We start from the raw sequence: 20084 nt of genomic DNA on the forward strand, positions 1-20084 counted from the left end.
AAATCCTGGGCTGATCCAGCCTGGCGCTTGGCTCCCTGCTTGGTGGCTGAGTGGGGCTGCCGCGCCATGGGGCGGAAGAGGTGCAGGGCCGCAGGAAAGGCAGCCGCAGGCGGGTGTGAGATAACGCTGCCGGGTGGCTTTATCTCACATCCTCCCGTCCGGTGCTTTTCCTGCTGTACTCCCTGCTCTGGCCCCAGCACCCGTTGCTTTTGGTGTTAAGGTGTGACCCGTCCTAACGCCTCCAGGCATGGGTCCCCACCTCCCCGGCAGCCGGGGACGGGTGCCCCAGCTGCATGGCAGTGGCTCACCCACCCTCCCAGCACCCCAGCACCCATTTAGGGTGCACCCCAGCCTTGCCACCTCCCAGCATCCTGCTGCCTGGTGGTGGAGCGTGATGCTTGGCGAAGGGCAGTCAGTCCTGCCACTGCAGCCCTCCCTCCCCGCGCGGCCTGGTGAGCTCCAGGCTGGAACCCGAGCCCTGCATCGATCTGTGCTGCATCTTAAATCCCTCAGCAGCTGAAGCAAGCGGTTTTTAGCATGAGGGTGGGGGGTGGTTCTCCACCGGCGAGCCGGCTCTGGCACCAGGGTGAAACGGGCTGTCTTCATCTGCCAGTACTGTGGTGGTTGCTGCAGGGACCTAGCCCCTGTCAGTGTTTTAACAGCAATGCCTGCAGCTTGACTGCCGAGCCGTGTCCGTGGGGAAGGGTCCTGAGCTGTAGCGGGGTTCCTGGGGTTGCATTGTGGCTCGGTTGTGATGAAGGGGACATGAAGGGTGATGGATGAGCAGGAGTGGGGTGCAGGGGGTGCAGGGATGCCCCTTGCTCTGCTGCATCACCCCTGGGCAGGAGCAAGGTTCCCAGCAGAGCTTTCCGCATGTGGCCACAATCCTGCCCAGACTCCAGAGAGGAGGCTACCAGAATAGCTGGGATGGAGAGATGGGGTAGGTGAGGGGCCTCCTCCCAGCACTACCCTCCCCCAGCTGCTGCTGGGGTGGGGAATGTGGGTTCCTGCTCCATTAAGCCCTGCAGCTTTTCTCCTCTAAAGCCTGATTACTCCGGCGGTGCCTGTGTGTGCATGCATGTGTGCTCAGGAGGGGAGGAGGAGGAATTTCACAACAAGTGTTTGCAGCCACACTAGGCCCAGCTGCCCCAGAGCCACCCCAGGGACAGCAGCATCGCCCCTGCTCCAGGGAACAGTGCCGAGGGGGGGTCTCTCGCCATTGCTGCTGAGCCCCTGCCTCTGCTGGAGTGGCCAGGCGCCTGTGGTGGGCATGCGGGCAGGGCACACATGGCAGGAGATCAGCACTGGGGCTTGGAGGTGGATGCTGTGGCTCCTTATGGGGTTTGAAGGTGGACGCTGTGGCTCCTCATGGGGTTTGGAAGTGGATGCTGCAGCTCTGTTTGGGGTTTGGAGGTGGACACCATGGCTGCCCATGGGGTTTGGAGATGGACACTGCAGGGGCTTGGAGGTGGACACTGCAGCTCCCCATGTGGCTTCCTTCCCCTGTCCAGCACTGGTGTGCAGTGCTGGCCCAGCGACAAGGGTCCAGGAGGAGGAGGAGGGTGAGGGGCACGACCCAGCCTGAGCTGGGTGAGCAGCATCACTGGGGGGGTATGGGAGCCAGGGCGCAGCCCTGCAACCTGCTGCTTCCGTGGCACCCGGCCAGGGGGACACGGGTGGCTGCAGGATGGAGACCGGGTGCCCCTCGCATGAGCTCCAGCTGCCAGCTTGGGGGCATCCCGTGGGGGCCTGCAGTCCTATCCGTCGTGGGGGCTGCATGCTGCTGGAGCAGAGCAGGAGATGAGCCCTGTGACTTCCTTGGGGCTTCAGTCCCTGGGGGAGGAGAGCCGGGCACAGACAGCCTTTAAGCATTGGAGTGCCATTGCTACCAGGCCAGGACTTCCCCTGTGACCCCCCCATTTCTGTCTGGATGGCGACCCTTTTAAAGAGCAGCGGAACGGATCTCCACTGAGGTCCGTTCCCTAGAGTTTCTTTGTTCGCAGTGCTGAGACTTTCATGGCGGGGGGAGGAAGAGCTGCTTTGAAAAGCCTGTTGGCTCTTGCCAATGCTAACTCTCTTTTCTTTTCTACTTCCAGAGCTGCATGTTGTGTACCAGAGCCGCAGAGTACGTCTTTGCACTGAGATCGGACTGAAGTCCTCTGCAGCTGACGCTGGAGGAGACGCCCCGTTGATGAGCGTTCCCATCTGAGCTTTCCCTGGTGGCTGGTGGGCTGGTGCTACCAGAAGGGCTTTGGGGGTCTTTTGCTTTGGCGTTGGGGGCGGATTTTTGGGGTTTTTTTGTTGGTTTCTTTTTTGTGTGTGGTTTTTTTTTTTTTTTTTGGGGGGGGGGGGGTTGGTTTTGTTGTTGTGCTCTGGGCACCATGTCAAATTCGGGCTCCCATCAAGACACTGGGAACAAGCCAGAGACAGAAAAAAATAACCAAGATGACTCTCAACCCCCTGTCAACTCCGAGAGGAGGAACAAAAGTGGAATAATAAGTGAACCTTTGAACAAAAGTCTTAAGAAGTCCCGTCCACTCTCCCACTATTCCACCTTTGGTAGTAGCAGCTCGGTAAGTGAACATTCAGAGAAAGGCAACCCGTTAGCTAATGGCAACGAAGCGACTGTGGATAAAAGTCATTCTACCTCAAAGCACAAAAACATCTCTAGTATGCTGAGCAAATTAGACCGGGTGTCGGAGATCTCCTCAGAAGGACAGACCGCCCTACAACAGTTTGCTCAGTCGACAGAAATGCTCAAAAGAGTGGTACAGGAGCATCTTCCTCTAGCAAGCGACCACGGGACTGGTATCTCTGACATGGAGGCAGTCTCAGCTGCAGAGACAATGAATGGCCCCTCTGATTTTCCTTACCTGGGGGCTTTTCCCATCAACCCAGGCCTTTTCATTATGACCCCTGCTGGCGTGTTTCTGGCAGAGAGCGCGCTCCATATGGCTGGCTTGGCAGAGTATCCCATGCAGAATGAGTTGGCATCTGCCATCAATTCGGGGAAAAAGAAACGGAAAAGATGCGGCATGTGCCCGCCCTGCCGAAGACGGATAAACTGCGAGCAGTGCAGCAGTTGTAGGAATCGCAAAACTGGCCACCAGATTTGCAAATTCCGAAAATGTGAAGAACTCAAAAAGAAGCCTTCTGCAGCACTGGAGGTAACCGGCCCCTCTCAGGCACCCTAACCCCTCCTCGGGCTGTGCTCCTGGGTTCGGATCTTGCCCTAGATAATAAAACACCTGGTACTTCTTACTTTTTTATTTTTCCCTTTTCCATTAACAGTTCTCCCCATGAGATGTGTGTTCTGCCCAGTGCCCCCAGTCCCCGCCCCCCCTTACATACTGGGGTTGATTGGCTTGGGGAGGAGGGCTGGGGTCTCGCCCTGGCATCCCCAGGTGCACTGAGTTTCACTCTCCCCTTTGCAGGCATGGGCAGCAGTGGGTCTCTGAGTTTTAGTGCCAGCATCCCTTGTCCTGGGTGGGCTGCAGCTCCCTAAGCCAGGGAGTGGCTTCTGACCCAGCGATCGGGTCAGAGGATGAGGAGGCAGGAAGCAGCTTTTCAGGTCAGAGCTTGGAGGTAGCAGTCAGTGATGGTGAAACCCATGGCCATGGTGCAGCTGGAGCCCAGCCCCTTAGCTCACTCTTCACTCTGAGCAGGAGGACGGTGGTACCTGGTTTTGGGTGGCAACAGCTGCATCATGCGCTGGGCAGCGTCTCCTGTGCTGTGGCCGTGCTGGGTCTTCCTGGTGGCAGCTGAGCTGCAGTCCCCGCAGGCCATGTGCCTGCTTCAGCACCCAACTGAGCCAGGAGCACCCCTGCTCCTGCTGCACCTGCTGAGCGTGGGGATGCCTGGATCCCCCTGCTGTGAGGCTTTGGGGTGATACTCGGGCTGTCACTGCCCACCACGGTCCTCCCATTGGTGTTGCCCTTTGCCTCAGAGGAGAGCTGCTGCAAGCTGCCGTTGGGTTGGGGTAGGGAGGTGTGATATTTGCGTGGGGAGTGCAGGAAAAGTCCGGTGACTCAGGTCGTCGCGTGGGTCTGAAATTCAGCTGGGGCTGTGGGCAGCTGCTGGTGGCATGGCATGGCATGGTGTGGCATGGTATGGCATGGGTGAGGGCTGAGTGCCGGCAGCGATGGGATGCGGTGCAGGGGTGGCACATGGGCACACTGCTCTGGCAGAGCCTGTCTCTTGCTGCACACCCATGGGTGCTCTGGGCCAAGACCTTGTCTGCTGGGTCCCTCACCTGTTTTGCTTTAAGCTGGGTTTGATTTTTCTGGGAGCTGATCCCACCGCCAGCTATGCCAGCATGCTTCTTCCTGCCGGTGAGTGCATCCCAGAGCTGGCAAAGGCTAAAAAGTCACCCGGATATCAGCTAGATCACGCATCCTGGCACGAGGGTATTGCCCATCCTCTGGTCATCCCAAAGAGACAACCCACCATTTTCTTAGCCACGTTCTACGTTTTTCAATTAGCATCAGCTCTGAATGAATAGTGAAGGGGAAAAAAATCTGTTTGGGCGGTGGGGATGAGGAGAGGGGGACTGTGTCTTTCAAAAACTGCTGTATTGCTAAATTATATTCTTGTTCTAATTTGCTGAGTCAGTGATCTGGAAAAAGGGAGAAAGGGAAAAAAAAAAAAGTTCATATCTTCCAAAGAGTCCTGAAGCAGGTCAATAGACTTGGAGCTCACAGCAGCTGGAGGAGTCGCTCTCTTCTCCCGGTGCTGTGCTGGGTCTGGGGATGATAAATAGCACTGGGAGCCCATGAAACGGTCACCCCCTGGCTTGGTTTCTGCATCCCGTGGCTGGCTGAGAAATTGGAGCTGCTGAAATAGTGCTCTTCATGTGATAGAGTTGTGCCCCACCAAAGATGGGTCCCCATCCCTCCTGGGCACAACCATAGGTGTGTTGAGGCTGAAAAGAGATGTTGTGCTGGTGGGGATGGATGCCTGGGCAGATGTGGGTTGCTCCAGAGCATCACCATCCCCTTTTTGGAGCAGATCCTCCCCTCTCTCAGGATATCCACTTGCGCCATGTTTTGACCTTGGTAGGGTTGAACAAGATTGTGGCCTTATGTGGCTGAGACAGGGATGCTGGGACCCCAGCTGGTGTCCCAAGGTCACCTGGGCCAATGACTGCATTAAACCTCGCCCTACGTCAACCAGCCTTGGTAATGTGTTGCGTTGGGCCAACCCTAGGGCAACCACCGGCACCTGCCTGTGGTGGAGACCCATCTGGAGGTGGTGGTGGCCAAGACGCAGAGCTGCTGCCAGCTCGGCAGCTCCATGGACTGCTGGTCCTGGTAGGGTGCCATCACACCGTGGTGCTTGATACTGGGACAGGAGGGGCCATTCAGTGGCCCTTTATACAGGGCTAAAAAGTTCATAGGGCTTTGTAAGCCATCATCCCCCTCTGTGGGGAGCTGTGCCATTGCCCGGGAGAAGAGCAGCCAGCAGTGACTCTGGTCTTCCAGCCTTGTTCATCCAGAGGAGCATCCTCGGAGAGCCCGGACAGGGGCCACAGCTGTGATTAAATGTTGATCTAAAATCAAGCAGTAAAAAAAAATAGAATTAAACCTTTATGGCAGCATAAAAAAATGGGCTAAATCCCTCTGCTGCTGTTAGCTTTATCTGCACATCTACAGAGCCTGAATAACCAGTTGCTGCTTGTGTCCCAGTGTGGCAGTGGCCGGCTGAGGCTCTAAAACCGGTGAGGCAGGTCAGATGCTCAGAGCAGGCAGCAGCACGTCCCTGCACTGACCAGGCTCCTCTGGGCTCTGTCAGCCCCAGCAACCCTGGGTAATGTTGTGGGGGCTGGTGGCTAGCCCTGGACAGGTCACCCTGGGCTTGTCTCCAGAGCTGTAGGTCACACAAAGGCCATGAGTAGTCGGGATTTGACTCGGAGATCTGTCCTCCGTCTGGGGAAGCCTTGGTGAAGTGCCTTGGTGCCCCAGCTAGCGCTGGTGTGAGGGTCACTGCCACCCTCATGTGAGTCTCATGGAGTGAGACTTTTCACCAAGGCCTGTCATGACAGGACAAAGGGCAATGGTTTTAAACTGGAAGAGGGCAGGGCTAGGTTGGACATAAGGAAGAAATGTTTTATGATGAGGGTGGTGAGACACTGAACAGGTCACCCAGAGAAGTTGTGGCTGCCCCATCATTGGAAGGGTTCAAGGTCAGGTTGGACAGGGCTTTGAGGAACCTGATCTAGTGAAAGATGCGCATGGCAGAGGAGGTGGACTGGATGGTCTGTGAGGGTCCCTTGAACCCAAACGATTCTGTGATTCTGTTATCATGAGGATGATGGGGGATCTGTCCTGGGCATCCACATTAGAGCTGGTTGTCCATCTTCCTTTAATAATGAAGGGGCAGAGGTGTTTAAGGTGATCTGTATCAGATGTCTCCTTCCAGACCCATTAGGAGCCCCCTCTCCCCTCATTCCTCTCTCCTGGGATGATGTATCTGAGTAGGTGGTCCTTGCTGGTGAGTCCACTACGCTCTGCCGTGCCAGTTCTGCATCTGGTGCCTTGGGCGGGATCCAGCATGGGCGGCATGCTGTGCCACAGCCCTGTGCATCACTGGCCAGAGGCACTTTTGTCTTCCCCAGATGCCTGATTACATATTGCAGAGACCTTTGGGGAGGTGGTGATGCCTGCAGCTCTCTGCTCATTGACTGCTCCAGCTCAGTTTGCCCTGAGGACCAGACACGGGCCAGGAGCAGGAGGTGCAATCTGTCAGCAGCGTAGCTGGATACCACCATCTCTTGCCTGTTCTTGCCCTTTGGCCCCCTCCCCTTGCCCAAGCCCCATGTTTGGCTCATGGTGCCTGTGGAAGTGAGCACATTGGGGTCCATCCCTCAGGGGTAGGGGGAGACGCTGCCCTGGTTACTCATTGAGGCTTGGTGAGTGTGTGATCCAAGAGAAGGACCTGATGAGAGCTGACTGGCTCCTGCATGGGGTTAGGGACCTGAACGTGGCATGGTTTTGACTCTTGGGACAACACATGAGGTGCCCTAGCCCTGCACACAGGCTCAATGCTGGGTGCTGGTGCTGGGCCTGGCTGTCCCCTTGACCACCCCGTGGCAGCCCAGTCTGCTGCCCCCGCACCCATCACTACAGCCTGTGGCTTGTTTCCTGTTGGCGTCCCTTGCTTGTTTGGAGATGCAGGAACCAAAGGGCGCTCTGAGGCACGTCCTCTTGGTGATGGTGTGCCCTTGTCTGCTGGCTAGCATGGCTTGGCCTTGCTTGGGGGCTGTTGGCATTGAGAGATGTTGTGGTCCTTGCATACTCCACTCGCGGTCTCATGAATGTTGCGTGGGCTTCCTACCCTATCCAGCTGGGAAACGTCCCAGGTTCTTCTTCCAGAGGACCGCAGAGCTGTTGGGGCCATTGCTCCACACCACCTTTCCTGGAGGTGGCTTCAAAGAGGTCTTGTCTGTTGTTGGGCGCTTTGTTGCGTGTGGGATTGAGCCTGGTGGGACTCATCCCTCTTCCCCTGTGAGATGCCAAGAAGCCCCCGGTGGTGCCTGGGTCTGCTCTGTTGGGGACAAGGTTGTTCATTGTGGCTGGGCAGCAGTGGCAAGATGTCCCCTGTGTCCCAAGCAGCTCCCAGGTCTGGTAGCCCCAAGCCTGGCCAGCTCCCTGTCTCAGTTTCCTCCGAAACACCCTCCTAAACCCATCTGTTGGCTGGGCTCCTGTCCACTGGGTGACCATCCGTTCATGGCAGGGGAGATGGGGGCTGGCAGTGAGGGGGCTGCCGTGCCAGGCCATGCTGGCTCACCATGGCCTGGCCATTGTGCTTGCTGTCGGCTGGAGGGGAAGTTGGGGGCTGCGCCATTGTGCTGGCTGTGGTGTGGGGATGCAGGAACAATGGCTGAGCTGCTGTGCCGGGTGCTCTGCTGGGGAGGGGGGGTGGCGGCGGGGGGAGCCCTGTCTCCCTCCGGCTGGCATTCCGGCATTTGCCGGTGGGCTGGAAACCTTGGGATGCTCATCCGCATCCGGGGGATGCCAAGCCTGGGCTGGATCCATCTCAAGGCTGGTGACCGGGATGCCGGGATGGGAACTGGGGGGGGGGGGGGGGGGGGGCATGGGTATACAACCCTGGTGCTGCGCGGCTGTGCCGGACCCGACCTAACGCCTTGTCCCTTCTTCTTCTGTCCCCCCTCCTTGTCTTTCTTCCTTTCCAGAAGGTGATGCTTCCTACAGGAGCCGCGTTCAGATGGTTCCAGTAGGAACGGGAATCCCAAAGCTCTGTCATCCAAGTGCAATGTCACTGCTTGCTTGTGTTGTCTCAGGCAAGGGATTTTTGGCTGAAATGAATGGATGCACCTGTGTCTCTTTAGAACCAAAAATATTTTCTCGCAAATCTCATTCCTGTTTTTATAATTTTTTTTTTTGCGTTCGTTTTAACATCTTCGAGTCCTAGTCAGACATTTAACTGCTTTTCAAATAAAAATAATTAAAAGAAAAAAACAATGGATCTGTAAAGTACCAAGACTTAATAGACAGAGTATGGACAATCAGTTTCTTTCTGTGTTTTGGTGTTGATGTTGTTTATGTGTGAAAGATGCAGTACTTGTGTAGGGAATGTAAATTTACAGTAACCTTTTAAAATCTAGTTACTAATAAGCACTACTGTAATTTAGCACAGTTGTTTAATTGCACCCTCATTTATACTTTTTATTTGATTCTTTCCCATCATACAATAGAGTGGATAGTTTCTAGAATGCCTCAACTTCATGTTTATAACTGAGAATATGTTTAAAGCGATGTAGTATCCCTTTTCCTAGCCATTCAACTATGTAAGTTTAACCCGCAAGAAGTTTGCTATAAAAGGTGGAAGAAAACAATTGCTACACAACTGGCTGTCTTTGAAAAAGGAAAAAAGAATTAAAAAAAAAAAAGAAAAAAAAGTCATTGTTAGTTTATTAATATAGCAAAAGAAACACTGCGTACAGAAAAACCTCCTAATTGCAACAGTTTACTCCTAGAAGTAATTTTTGTAAACTTACTGAAGTTAAAATCAAAATAAAAATAATATGCAGGACCTGTGCTGAAGCAGTTACGAAAAGTGATATTTCTCTTCTGTTCAAATCCCCATCTCTCCAGCCCTCTCTACATCATTAAATTGAAATGCTGTTTGTAATGTTTTAGCGATCCAGGCTGTTTTTGTGAATAAAATGAATGCATGTTTTGTGTCATGATTTACAGCTTTGTTATTTCTCTCCCACCCCTCTTTCCAGCTGTCCAGGGCCCCCAATGCTGATGGTGGCTGGTCCCCCCCTGCCTTCGCCTGCCCGTGTGCCCCGTTCCCGCTGCTGCTGCCAGCTGCCAGACACAGTCCTGCTGGCTGCCGGGGGGGACCTCGCCAGTGACGATGCCAGAGCACAGCAGCGGCTGGCCCAGGCGGGGTGGTGTGATGAGTCAAGCTGGAGTTGCCCCGGCTGCTAAATCTGCACGGTTAATCCCGGTAGTGGCTGGACGAAGCCAGCCCTGGCTCCTCCCGGGGATATTTCCTGGCTTGACCTGCCTGGGGTTTTACTGGGTAGCGCAATGCCATTTGTTTTGGTAAAACAATATCATTAATGTGCCACGGAGAACCGTGGTGAGGCTCGTTTTGTTGGGACAAGTCCAAAATGAGCTCCCAAAGGTGAGTGAGCTCGGGAGGCTGAGCGTCTGGTGCAGCTGATAGAGGGTTTTCCAGGCTGGCCTTGTGCTGGCAGTGGGTCAGCGGGAGCTGTCTGGGATGGAGGGGACGTTGGATGGGCTCAGCTGTGGACAAGGCGGCGGGGTCGCTGCTGATTCTTGGGGTGCTGTGCTTGGCATTGCACCAGGCAGGTGGGCTGTGTGCCCCCTTCCAGCCCCTGGGAGGGTCTCCTGGCCACACAGGCAGGGTCATCCCAGCCTGGGAGAAGAGGCAGATCTGCCTGGACATGGCAGCACCAGCTCTGCCTTGCTGGGCGAAGGTAGCCAGAGCCTTTGTCCCTGGCTCCAGCCAGTGTTTGGGCCAGCATCTGTTGACCAGATGTGCGCCCGGAGGAGGCGGGGTGGTGGCGCTGCATGGGCTCCATCCCTGCTGGGCAGCGACTTGCTGGGACTGAGCAGAAAGTCCTTGGGGAAACTGCCCCAAATGCCCTCCAGCAGTGTTCACCTGGCCGCCCCAGCACCTCCTGGGGGATTTGGAGCCTGGCCCTGGGCACCCAGGTCACGCCAGCGGCTGAGCCCAGGGGTGCCTGTGGGGATGACTGGAGCTCATGGTGATATTGATGGAGCTGAGCCAGTGTGGAGAGGGACAAAGCTCAAGGCCTGCGGGGACAGATGGATCCTGCTCACGCCCCAGGAGTGCTCCGGTGTGTGGCATGCCCAGCTTGTGGCACCGGGGAGCTGGTTCCCAGTTCATGCTGCTTGGGCAACAGCTGAAATCACTTAGCAGGAATGTGGCACAAGGGTGTTATGGGAAAAAGGAGTCTGGCTGTTTTTTTTTACGACTGTGGCTAACAGCTGGGGCTGTGTGAACAGGGGACACGGTGCTTGCAGGGCGGACATGGGCATTAGCAGGGGATGAGGAGAGCAGGGCCTTCTCCATGAAGGATGAGGGAAGATGGGTTTGGGAGAAAGGAAGGAGCCAGAGAGAGGGTGGGATTGAAACCATGCCTGTGAGTGGGATGGGATGGTGGGGTGTGGGGAGGTGGGAGATGGGGAGGTGGGAGATGGGGTGCTGGGGCTGTAGAGTGGCCCCTCCACCCCACTTCTAGATTACCCCCATGCTGGGCTGCGTCTGTACCTCCCGTGTGTGTGTGTAGGTGGATGGCCCTGTGCTCGCCAACAAGCCTTGCCTAACGAGCTCCTGCCCGGGCAGGCAGGACCTCAGGCACCCTTTGAAGGTGAAGCCCATCCTCTCCACCACGCTCAGCCACAGTGCCACTGTCAGGCACAACCCCTGTGCCAGGCTGTCCCCACTGCCTGCCCAGCTGCTGGTGGGGAAGTGGCACCCAGGGCTGCTGTCCCCAGGGCTGCGTTCCGGGGTGGCCACCAGCAGCCGGGTGGCATGGGGAGCACGGGATGATGATAATGAGCTCGGCACAGCACTGAGGGAGCACCTTGGGTGCTACTACAAGGGCTGGACTGGGGTGTGTCTTAATTAACATCCTCATTAAACAGAGTTAGCAGAAGGGCAACAAAACCTGCCTCTAGCCCTAGGGTGTGCTGTTGCAGAGGGCACAGCCATGTCTGAATCCCTGCTTGGCCTTGGTGGCTCCGTATGGGAAGGTGCCAGCAAGTGATGCCAGGAGGGGACGGAGCCTGGTGTGTGGCTGGTGCAGCAGCACAGCAGCGATGCCAGTGGTGGTTTGCATGGTGGAGCTGGCCTGGCTTGGACAGGACGGCGTCCGCAGCCCTGAGTCTGGGGTGAGCTGCAGCAGAGATGGCAGCAGGAGCTGCAGCCTCTGCGCTGGTGCCAGAGACATGTCCTGTCCTGCTACAGGGGCACCCCAGCTCCTTGGGGAGTGCTGGGCTCGGCTGCAGGGTGTCACCCATCCTTCTCTGCAGCAGGACCCACAGCTTCCCCTGCGTTGGGTTGCAGCCTGATGTGGTGGGCTGGCGGCTGCCTTGTCCCACCGTCCCCCAGGCTGCAATTAGCAGCTTGACCTGAGGCTGACCTGCTCCCCTGGTGTGGGCATGGGGAAGGATGCAGGAAGCGCTGAACAAAATGTGCTTCAGCTGAGCAGGATGGCGGGCTCGCTGTGAGCGCTGCTGGCCAGGCATGACCTCCTGGCCGGCAGCCTGCTCCCACTGCCACGGCTGGCCACGCTCCCCATTGGGGCTCAGAGCTGTGGGGAAGGGGCTGGTGGGACAGCGAGGAGCTGGGGTCTTGGCAACGGGTGCTGTGAGATCCTTGGTGGTGGGATGGGAATGGCCACGAGCATCAAGTCTGGGGTTGCTGCTGGGTGGACCCAGTGGTTCACCCCAAGGGCAAGAGCGTGGTAGCGAGTTGGGGTGGTGGGATCCACGCAGGCTTGCTTGGTAGGGACACTGCACAGCCCTGGGGGCTATGGGGCCAAGGCAGGGGGCAGCCAGCCCCCACACCAGGCATTAGAGACATGTAGCATCTCCTGCAAGGCTGGGCCATTTGTGGATGCTCTGCAGCATGTCCTGGTGCTGACCTGACATGAGCTTGGTTGGGGGTTTTGGCAGCCCCACCACAACTGGACACAACTGACATGGGTCTGCCAGGGGTAACTGTCCCTCACCAGGCATGGGCAGCTGTGGGGGATGCTCACCACTGCATGGCTGGCTTTGCTCAGGCTGTCTGATCATCTTCAAGGCTGGAGCCTGGGGCTGCTGGCCCAGCTCAGTTGGGAGCATTAATCTAAATAAACATCCCTAAGTTCAGCTCCTCGCAGCTGGCTAGGTGACCTTCCCTGTGTCACACAGCTCCTGGGACCTTTCCAGCCCAATTTTCAGCCCTGGCTGAAGTTCTTCCAAATAGTTGTGCAGTTTTCAAAGTCAGGCTAAGGATCCCTCATCTCTTTGTAGCTTCTCCACTGGGAATGAGCACTGCGTTAGCTTCTTTCCCCAGAAACTGCCCATACCGAGGTGTGGGATGGGCAGCAGGACGGTCCCACCAAAAATCTGGGATGCTGTGCTCATTGCTGTCTCTGTACCAGAGCAAGCCTGAAAAGGGCTTTTCTCAGAGAAGAGGAACCATGGGAGATCCTTTATCAGCTGAAGGCTCGACATCCACATCACTTCACCTCTGGGACTTCCAGACTTCCTGACCTACCACCACATACTGAGATCTCCCCAAGCCTGAGCTGGGCAGGAGGATGTTTACCCGGCAGCACCCTTGGAAAGGATCCTGTAGGTGGGAACTGACACCCATTGCTGCATCCTGCCAGCCCACCCTGGGATGAGCTGAGTCCCCAGCAAGGCAAAGCTGTGGCTCCAGCTGGCCAAGTGCCCTGGCTGGCCGCCCTGCTGCTGCTCTGCAGGAGGCTGGGGACTTTGCTGAAGCCATCACTAGGTGGTTTCTGTATCTGGGGCTGCACAGAAACTGCCCGAGGTCCTTGTGCCCTGGGGACTTGTGTGCCACTGGACCTGCACCCTACCTGCAGCTCAGCAGTGCTGCCTCTGTGAAGGAAGCTGTCTTGGTCTGGGGTTTCAGCTCCCATCCCTACACCCCATAGAGTGAATGACTGTTTGGGATGTGCTGGTTTTGCTTACACGAAGGAGGACACCTCTTGCATCCCCAGCTCCTTCAGCCCCAGCAGAGTACCCCAGCCTCCAGCACCCCATGGCTGTGGGCAAGAAGGACTGTCTAGCCTGGTTGAGCCATGGAGTCCCTCTTTTTAATCAAGAACAATACCTGCTTATTCCTGATGAGCACGTAGGTGCTCCCCAATTTGAGCCGTGCCACGGCCACTCTGCTCTTCCACCCAGTGTCTGCTGGCTGCAAAGCCCACACCAAGCTGCAGTGGCTCCTGCTTAATCGGGGACTCACTGCTGTGCCAAGGCCAGTTTCAGCACTGCGTCAAGATGTTTTAAGGCCAGAGCAGTCAGGATTTGTGAGAAATAGGTCGGCCTGTGACAGCAGAAGGAGGCTACTCAGTGCAAGATGCTGTGTTATTGGGTAGGGGGGAGCGGCTGGCGCGGCATTAGCCTTCAGCCTTTGCGTGATGATGGGTGAATGACAGCAGCTGAACAGGGGCTTAGCAGAGGCAACATGTACCAGTCCAAGCTGGGGGGGTTTGCAGCCTGGAACCTGCCTGCCCCTTGGCCAGACATTGGCGCCGACAGCCCTGGTGAAGCATCGGTCTGGGGTGTTATGTCTCCCCCCACCAAAATGCTGCAAGTGGATATAGTGCTCATGAAGATGTCCAGCTGGTACCATGGGTAGTGGGAACACAAGACCAGGCTGCCCTGTTCTTGTCCCCCGGGCCAGTCCTGCAGCCCCCCTTGTGCCTCTGATCCAGGGATGGAGGATGAGACACCTATGGGGCAGGAAGAATGCCCTGCCCTCTCCTGCCTTGCCTTTGAGACAGTTGGGCTGGCTTCTCCTGCAACTAGCCTGGCTGGACACTGTGCCCTGAGCCTGTCCCATTGCACAGCCTCCTGACCCTGAGCCCAAGCAAGCCTGGGGCAGGCCTACCGGGGGTGGAGGCTGCTGGCCTGTGTATTGTGGCTCACCCATGAGCCAACAAGTGCATAGAGCAGGTTACCCCAGGAAGGGTACAAGAACAGGGCAAGCATGGATGAGACCTCCCAAATTATTAAGTTCCTTTTCCTTGATGTGCCAACTGGTGCCACCTACTTTCTGGCCTTACCTGTTCTCTTCCTTCTGGTTGAAGAGGAATGGTGGCCAGGGTGTTTCACAAGGCCACCTTGTGCCATGAGGGTTCCGCATGGACAAGAACAAGACCGCAGGACAATCTTCCCCTCTCTTACCTGCACATACCATAACACAGCATCATTTTACCCTGGCAGAGCCCTGGGTGACTCTGGTTTTCTGCATTTCCTCACCTGCCCATGCCACTGGGGGGACACCCTCTTGTCTTGGGGGACATGGGTGCAGGTAGGTGGATGATGCCAGTGCCCGCTTGCCTTCTGGCTGTGCAGGCTGGGACTGCAGCAGTGCAAGTCAGCCAAGCCCACCCCCAGGAGCCGAGGACCATGGCCTCAATGAGTACATCCTGCTTGACCTTTACAGGCATTAATTTCTGCATTTTATCTCACTTGCTGGCCCTGTTCTTTTTAAAGCTCCATCTGTTGTGGGTAATGATACCTCCAGCAGTTGCACGGCCATGAGCCTCCCCACCTCCAGCAGACTTAGTTTTCCAGCTTCGGAAGTGGACCAGCCAGGAGATCAATGCCCACGAAGGCCTCATAGGTCCTGCACCTCTCTTCTGCAGAGCTGGATCGTGCTGGACCCTGGCAGCAAGCAGGAGCACTAAGCACCTCTCAGCTGCGACCCTCCTGAAGCTCCCGCTCATGTGGTGGTGGCATCACCACCACTGACATCCTTCCACCTGGCCATTGTGGACACAGGTCTCCCGCTGCTGGGTGACCTGGGTACCATTCCAGTGGGAGATGCTCCCCAGCAAGGCTCTGCGTCCTGCCTGACTGCCTAAGCAAGAGGTGCGCTTCACCCCGCTGCAAGGGCAAGGCTGGTAAAGCCAGAGGCTTTGCTCCAGGTTTTTCCCGCTGCTTTTAACCTGGAGCAGGTGGGGTGAAACCAGTCTGGGGCAGAGCCCACTTGTGTGCTCCCCATTCCCTGCAGCGAGGCATGGGGTGCAGGCGCTGGGCTTGCACTGAGCCCCAGCTCCTGCCTGCTCTGCCTGGCCTGGAAGGCTCTCACTGGCAGCACGGTTTGCTGCCTTGCAGTGAGTCCTGACATTTCTCCACCGAGACAGCCGCAGGGGGAGGTATAAAGGCTTTGCTGCGAGTACATGCATATGTAATGGGGGCTCCCTGCCCCCCCAGCTCCAGTCCACAAAGCGCCTGAGCTGACTGGTAGCCCCCACCATCTCTCCTGGAGCCTGGTTTGGCCGTGGTCCCTTGCAGAAGAAGCAGGAGCGTGGCAGTGGGGGCTGAGCTGCAGGGCAGCTGAGGAGGCAGTGCTGCTCCTGGGGGCTTGGGGGAGACTGAGCAGGGAAGGGCAAGACATGAGGGGATGGGGACTGCACAGGGAAAGAGAAAACACTTGTCCTTCAGGCAGAGGGATGAGAGAAAAGGGCAGGAGAAGAGGTGGCAGATGAGGGTGGGAAAGGGACACAGCGGGCATGGGAGTCCTCGAAGAAACCACAATCTGTTGGGTGCAGAGCATGGCGGAGGTCTTGGTGCCCCCACATCCTACCCAGTCCCACCATGAGATGGCTCATTAGGATACCACAATTAAGCCCCAGCCTGCAAGATGGGCAGCAGGACCAAGCTGGGCCATGCAGGGTGAGCAATGTGGTGCCTGATGAGGGCTGAGGGCTGCCCATAGGCGTCTCAGCTGATGGATGCTGACCTGCTCACACCCTCAGGAGGGTCTGCAACCTCAGTCAGCCCTCCAGCACAGCGCAGAGCTGCCGACTCCATCCTCCCACCTCCATTTTCTTATGTCTCTGGACAAAGTGACCGTTTATCCGATTGGATTTCAAGCTGTGTGCACAGCCCCACGCTCACCCCTTCGGCTGGACACGGGGAGGAAGAGGAATGCAACCAGGCAGGTTTGTGCAAACACAGGCGCTGCATGGTTCCCCTCGGTCTTTAGTCTGGTAAGCAAAATCAGCATCTAATCCAGATCAAACAGGACTTTAGCTCCTGTCAAAGGACTGATCCTCTATTCTGCCCAGGCTGTGGTATTTAAAGGGACATGGCCAGGTTAAGTAGAGCTGGAAACAAAGGGTTTGTAAAAATAATAATAAAAATAACAACAACAAAAACTGGGAAGGATTAGCAGGAAGAGAGACTGTAATGAAATATAACTGCCAAAGAAAACTGTGGTTAATGGAGACATCTCCCTGGAGCATTTGAAACCTCAGGTAGTAGAGGAGGAAAGAGGTAAGTGAAACCACTCAGAAACCAGCAGCAAAACAGACCAGGCTGTTCCTGGATCAGGGCAAGATTCCTCTCCTCCTCTCCTCCTCTCCTCCTCTCCGTCTCCGTCTCCGTCTCCGTCTCCGTCTCCCCTCCCCTCCCCTCCCCTCTCCTCTCCTCTCCTCTCCTCTCCTCTCCTCTCCTCTCCTCTCCTCTCCTCTCCTCTCCTCTCCTCTCCTCTCCTCTCCTCTCCTCTCCTCTCCTCTCCTCTCCTCTCCTCTCCTCTCCTCTCCTCTCCTCTCCTCTCCTCTCCTCTCCTCTCCTTTCCTCTCCTCTCCTCTCCTCTCCTCTCCTCTCCTCTCCTCTCCTCTCCTCTCCTCTCCTCTCCTCTCCTCTCCTCTCCTCTCCTCTCCTCTCCTCTCCTCTCCTCTCCTCTCCTCTCCTCCTCTCTCCATTTTGCAGACTAGCTCCATGAAGGCGCTGGACGCAATGCATAATTTGTTTATTTGATTTCCAGCCTGTGATGGGAGCAGGTCCGAGGCTGCTCTGGGTGCCAGGGAGCGGTGCCAGGGGCATGTCTCCCGGGAGCGCCGGGATGCCTCCACAGGCTGGCACAGCCCCGCTGTGCCGCAGCCCCCAGATAGGATTTAGCCACCTGACTTGTCCTGACCTTAATAACTGGCGCTGACTTAACGGGGAGTCTGGTGGCTAAATCCTGCGTGAGTCTGGAAGTGTAGGAGTCAGTGTCACAAGTAATTTATTCCATGCATCTCTCAGCCTCCTAAACTTGGGGAAGCCAGTTCTTAACACAGATCCTGGTGCTGCCACAGCCCTGGTTGCGCAGATCTACAGCAGCCTCTCTTTATACCCAGTTTTCTCCTTTCCCCCTTTCCCTCATAGCTGCTGGCTAGCCCAGGCTGGAGAGCAAAGCCCCTCTCAGTCCCTTCTCCCAGCCCAGGAACAGGCACCATCTAGACCCGGGCAAAGCCCCTGCTGCACACAGCACCGTGGAGCATCCTTCTATCTCTGGACAAGTCCCAGGCCAGCCACCTCCAAAGAGGGGAAAGATGCCCCAAAAAATGTGACTGGAATAGGTACAGCCCCTACAAGCAAGGTCTGGCTCACACGGGGGTGCTGCACATGGATGCTGCATCCTGGAGACCTCGGTCTTGCTCTGTGGATGCCATGGGCCCAATGTGGCTCTTCTACCTCATCCCAAATCACTGCTCTGGTGTGTTGAGGTTGGAAGACCAGAGGAAACTCTTTGGCCAGGCTCTGTGGTGCCTGGGCTGGGTAAGTGCAGGATGATAATGCCCATGCAAAGAGAGTCAAGGGTGAGGATAGCAAGGCAGTCCTTCTCTGCTGGACATCATTGCACATGGCAGCCTTGCCTGAGCCTTTCCTGGGGCTTCTGGCCCTGTTCAGAGCCAAAGTGCTGGAGGCAGGTGGGGACCCCCTGGACACAGCCCCCTTGGCAGGGGTGTCCAGCCCCGACACCCTTGTACTGCCCAGCTGGGGCACCGGCCAGTGCCTGGAGGTGCGGCCCCCTGTCCTCAGAGCCAATGGATTTCTCATGTCCGCATCCCTGGCTCCGCTTCCCATTGTGACGTGTGTGGCTGCTACGCCCTGCGCATCTCATTATGGATGTGAGACCAAACCAAACCCAATGGCCTGGACTGCTCCCAGGCATGACCACGTGCAGGCTACTCCCTCTCCTTCAGCATCTGCTCAGACGGACTCTGCCAGCAACCTCTGCTGTGCCACGGGGATGCCGAGGGCCTTGGCCACTGTGGGAGCGTAGGCGCAGGCAGGCAGGAGAGCTCTGCGGGCAGGGGAGTGGGGTACAGGCAGCAACTGGCAGGAGCTCGCCAATGGGCTGGTGGTGGAGGCCTGGGCTGGAGGGAGGGTTTGTCAGCCAGGGATGGCTGTCGTCCCTGCTGCCTGCAGCGTGGGACAGACCTTTGCGGCTAGAGAGTTCAAGCTGGGTTACAACCACTGCTGCAGTCTGAACATCATATTCATATTCCAGTCACTTTTTTTTGGCATCTTTTCCCTTCTTTGGAGGTGGCAGAGCTCCAGGAGGGCAGGGTAAAGAGGGAAACAGACCTAACTTGCCATCTCTCTGCTGCTCCAGCTGTCTCGGAGGAGTTTGCCAGTTGTCCTGAGTTGTGTCTGAGCTGAGCAGAGCTGAGCTGACACTCAGCACAACCTGGGCTGTTGCATTTGCTACCTGGGAGCCTTTTTATTCCTCTCACTAAAGAGGAATCAGGTCACAGCCTGTTCCGCCTTGGCTAGGCAAGTGCTGCTGGCCCAGGCAAGGGTGGACATGCCTTTGCTGCCCAGCACGAGACAGTTGTGAGCCCATCAGTAGGCGCAGGGAGCTGGACACCTGCCCTGAGACTTGCCCACTGAAGCCCTCCTGAAGGGCAGGTGCAGGGCTGGCATGCCACCTGGCAGAGCCTGCAAGCCCTGCCTGCGCCCGGGTGCTCCTGGGCAGGTGCTGGCCCAAGGTGCATAGGACAATTTGAGGATATAGCTTAGAAAATGCTGTGGCCATCTCTCCCATGGCAAACATGGCCGTGTTAGGACATGAGCACTCTTGAGTTCATCAGTCTTGTCCTGTTCCTCCTGCAGGGTCCTACGGATTTGTTTGGTCTCAGTGAGCCGTTGCTTGCCTTCACCGGGTGGCCCCTGCCTCCTTCTCCACCTGCTTGTTGAGCTCTTCTGGGAAATGAAATCCTTCTGATGGCAGAAGGTCCTAGAGGAAGCTGTTGTCTCTGCAGCATCCATGTATAAAGGGTCATTATCACCTCCATTTGGCCCAAGGAGGGAGCCAGGAGGGTGTACCAGCATGGGTGTTTCAGTGGCTAGGTGTGAAGCAGGTGAGTTACCACTAGACTTTGAACTGTCCTGCATGTACAGCTTTCAAACCTGGCACAGAGAGGTTAGGGCAAAAAAAGCAAGAAAGAAGAGAAAACACAAACATCCCAACTCCATCTTGCAAAGTCCTTGAGCCACACATCACCAGGGCTGGGAGCATCCCATACCTACTTGCCCTGCTTGTTTCCCTTCCCTAAGCATCGGCTGCTGGGCACGGCTGGTCCCTTGGCTGCCCTCTGCTCCCTGCAGCCTGCTCCACTGGAGGAGCCCAGTTTTTCAGAGGTTGAGCATATTCTGTGGCATTGGCAGTCTGTAAACTAATCTGCAAACAACTGTTTCTAGAGACTGATAATTCACCCAAATGTGTGTGCAGATCGTCAGGAAATAGAGTGGCCCTGTCCGGGCCCAGCACAGCTGTCTCATTCCTGATTTCAGGCGAGGCAGTGGGAAAGCTTCGTGGTCCTGCTTGATGGGCAAACTGTATTCTCAGAAATGAATTTTTGCTTAAAGTTTAGAGAGAAAAATGCAGTCTGAGTCAGCCACAAAGCATGGAAAATTTCAAGCAGGCCGTTGATGTGTGGCAAAAAGTGTACTTGGAGCTGTGAGAATAAGTGGGGTTGTATTGTTTTGGCTGTTAAATCAAAAACCCAGGGGAAAGAAATCACTTTGGATCAACCCAGA

General features: G+C 56.4%; 1 protein-coding gene across 1 annotated transcript; it reads left to right on the forward strand.

The window, feature by feature from the left end:
* Positions 1-2340: 2340 nt before the first annotated feature.
* Positions 2341-9208, forward strand: CXXC5 (CXXC finger protein 5). The gene is made up of 2 exons (XM_075510181.1): positions 2341-3167; positions 8192-9208. The coding sequence occupies exons 1-2, from the start codon at positions 2382-2384 to the stop codon at positions 8234-8236; spliced, it is 831 nt and encodes a 276-aa protein (XP_075366296.1). The 5' UTR covers positions 2341-2381; the 3' UTR covers positions 8237-9208.
* The last annotated feature ends 10876 nt before the right edge of the window (positions 9209-20084 follow it).

This window comes from Mycteria americana, chromosome 8, assembly GCF_035582795.1.
Source record: "Mycteria americana isolate JAX WOST 10 ecotype Jacksonville Zoo and Gardens chromosome 8, USCA_MyAme_1.0, whole genome shotgun sequence".
Lineage (NCBI taxonomy): Eukaryota > Metazoa > Chordata > Aves > Ciconiiformes > Ciconiidae > Mycteria > Mycteria americana.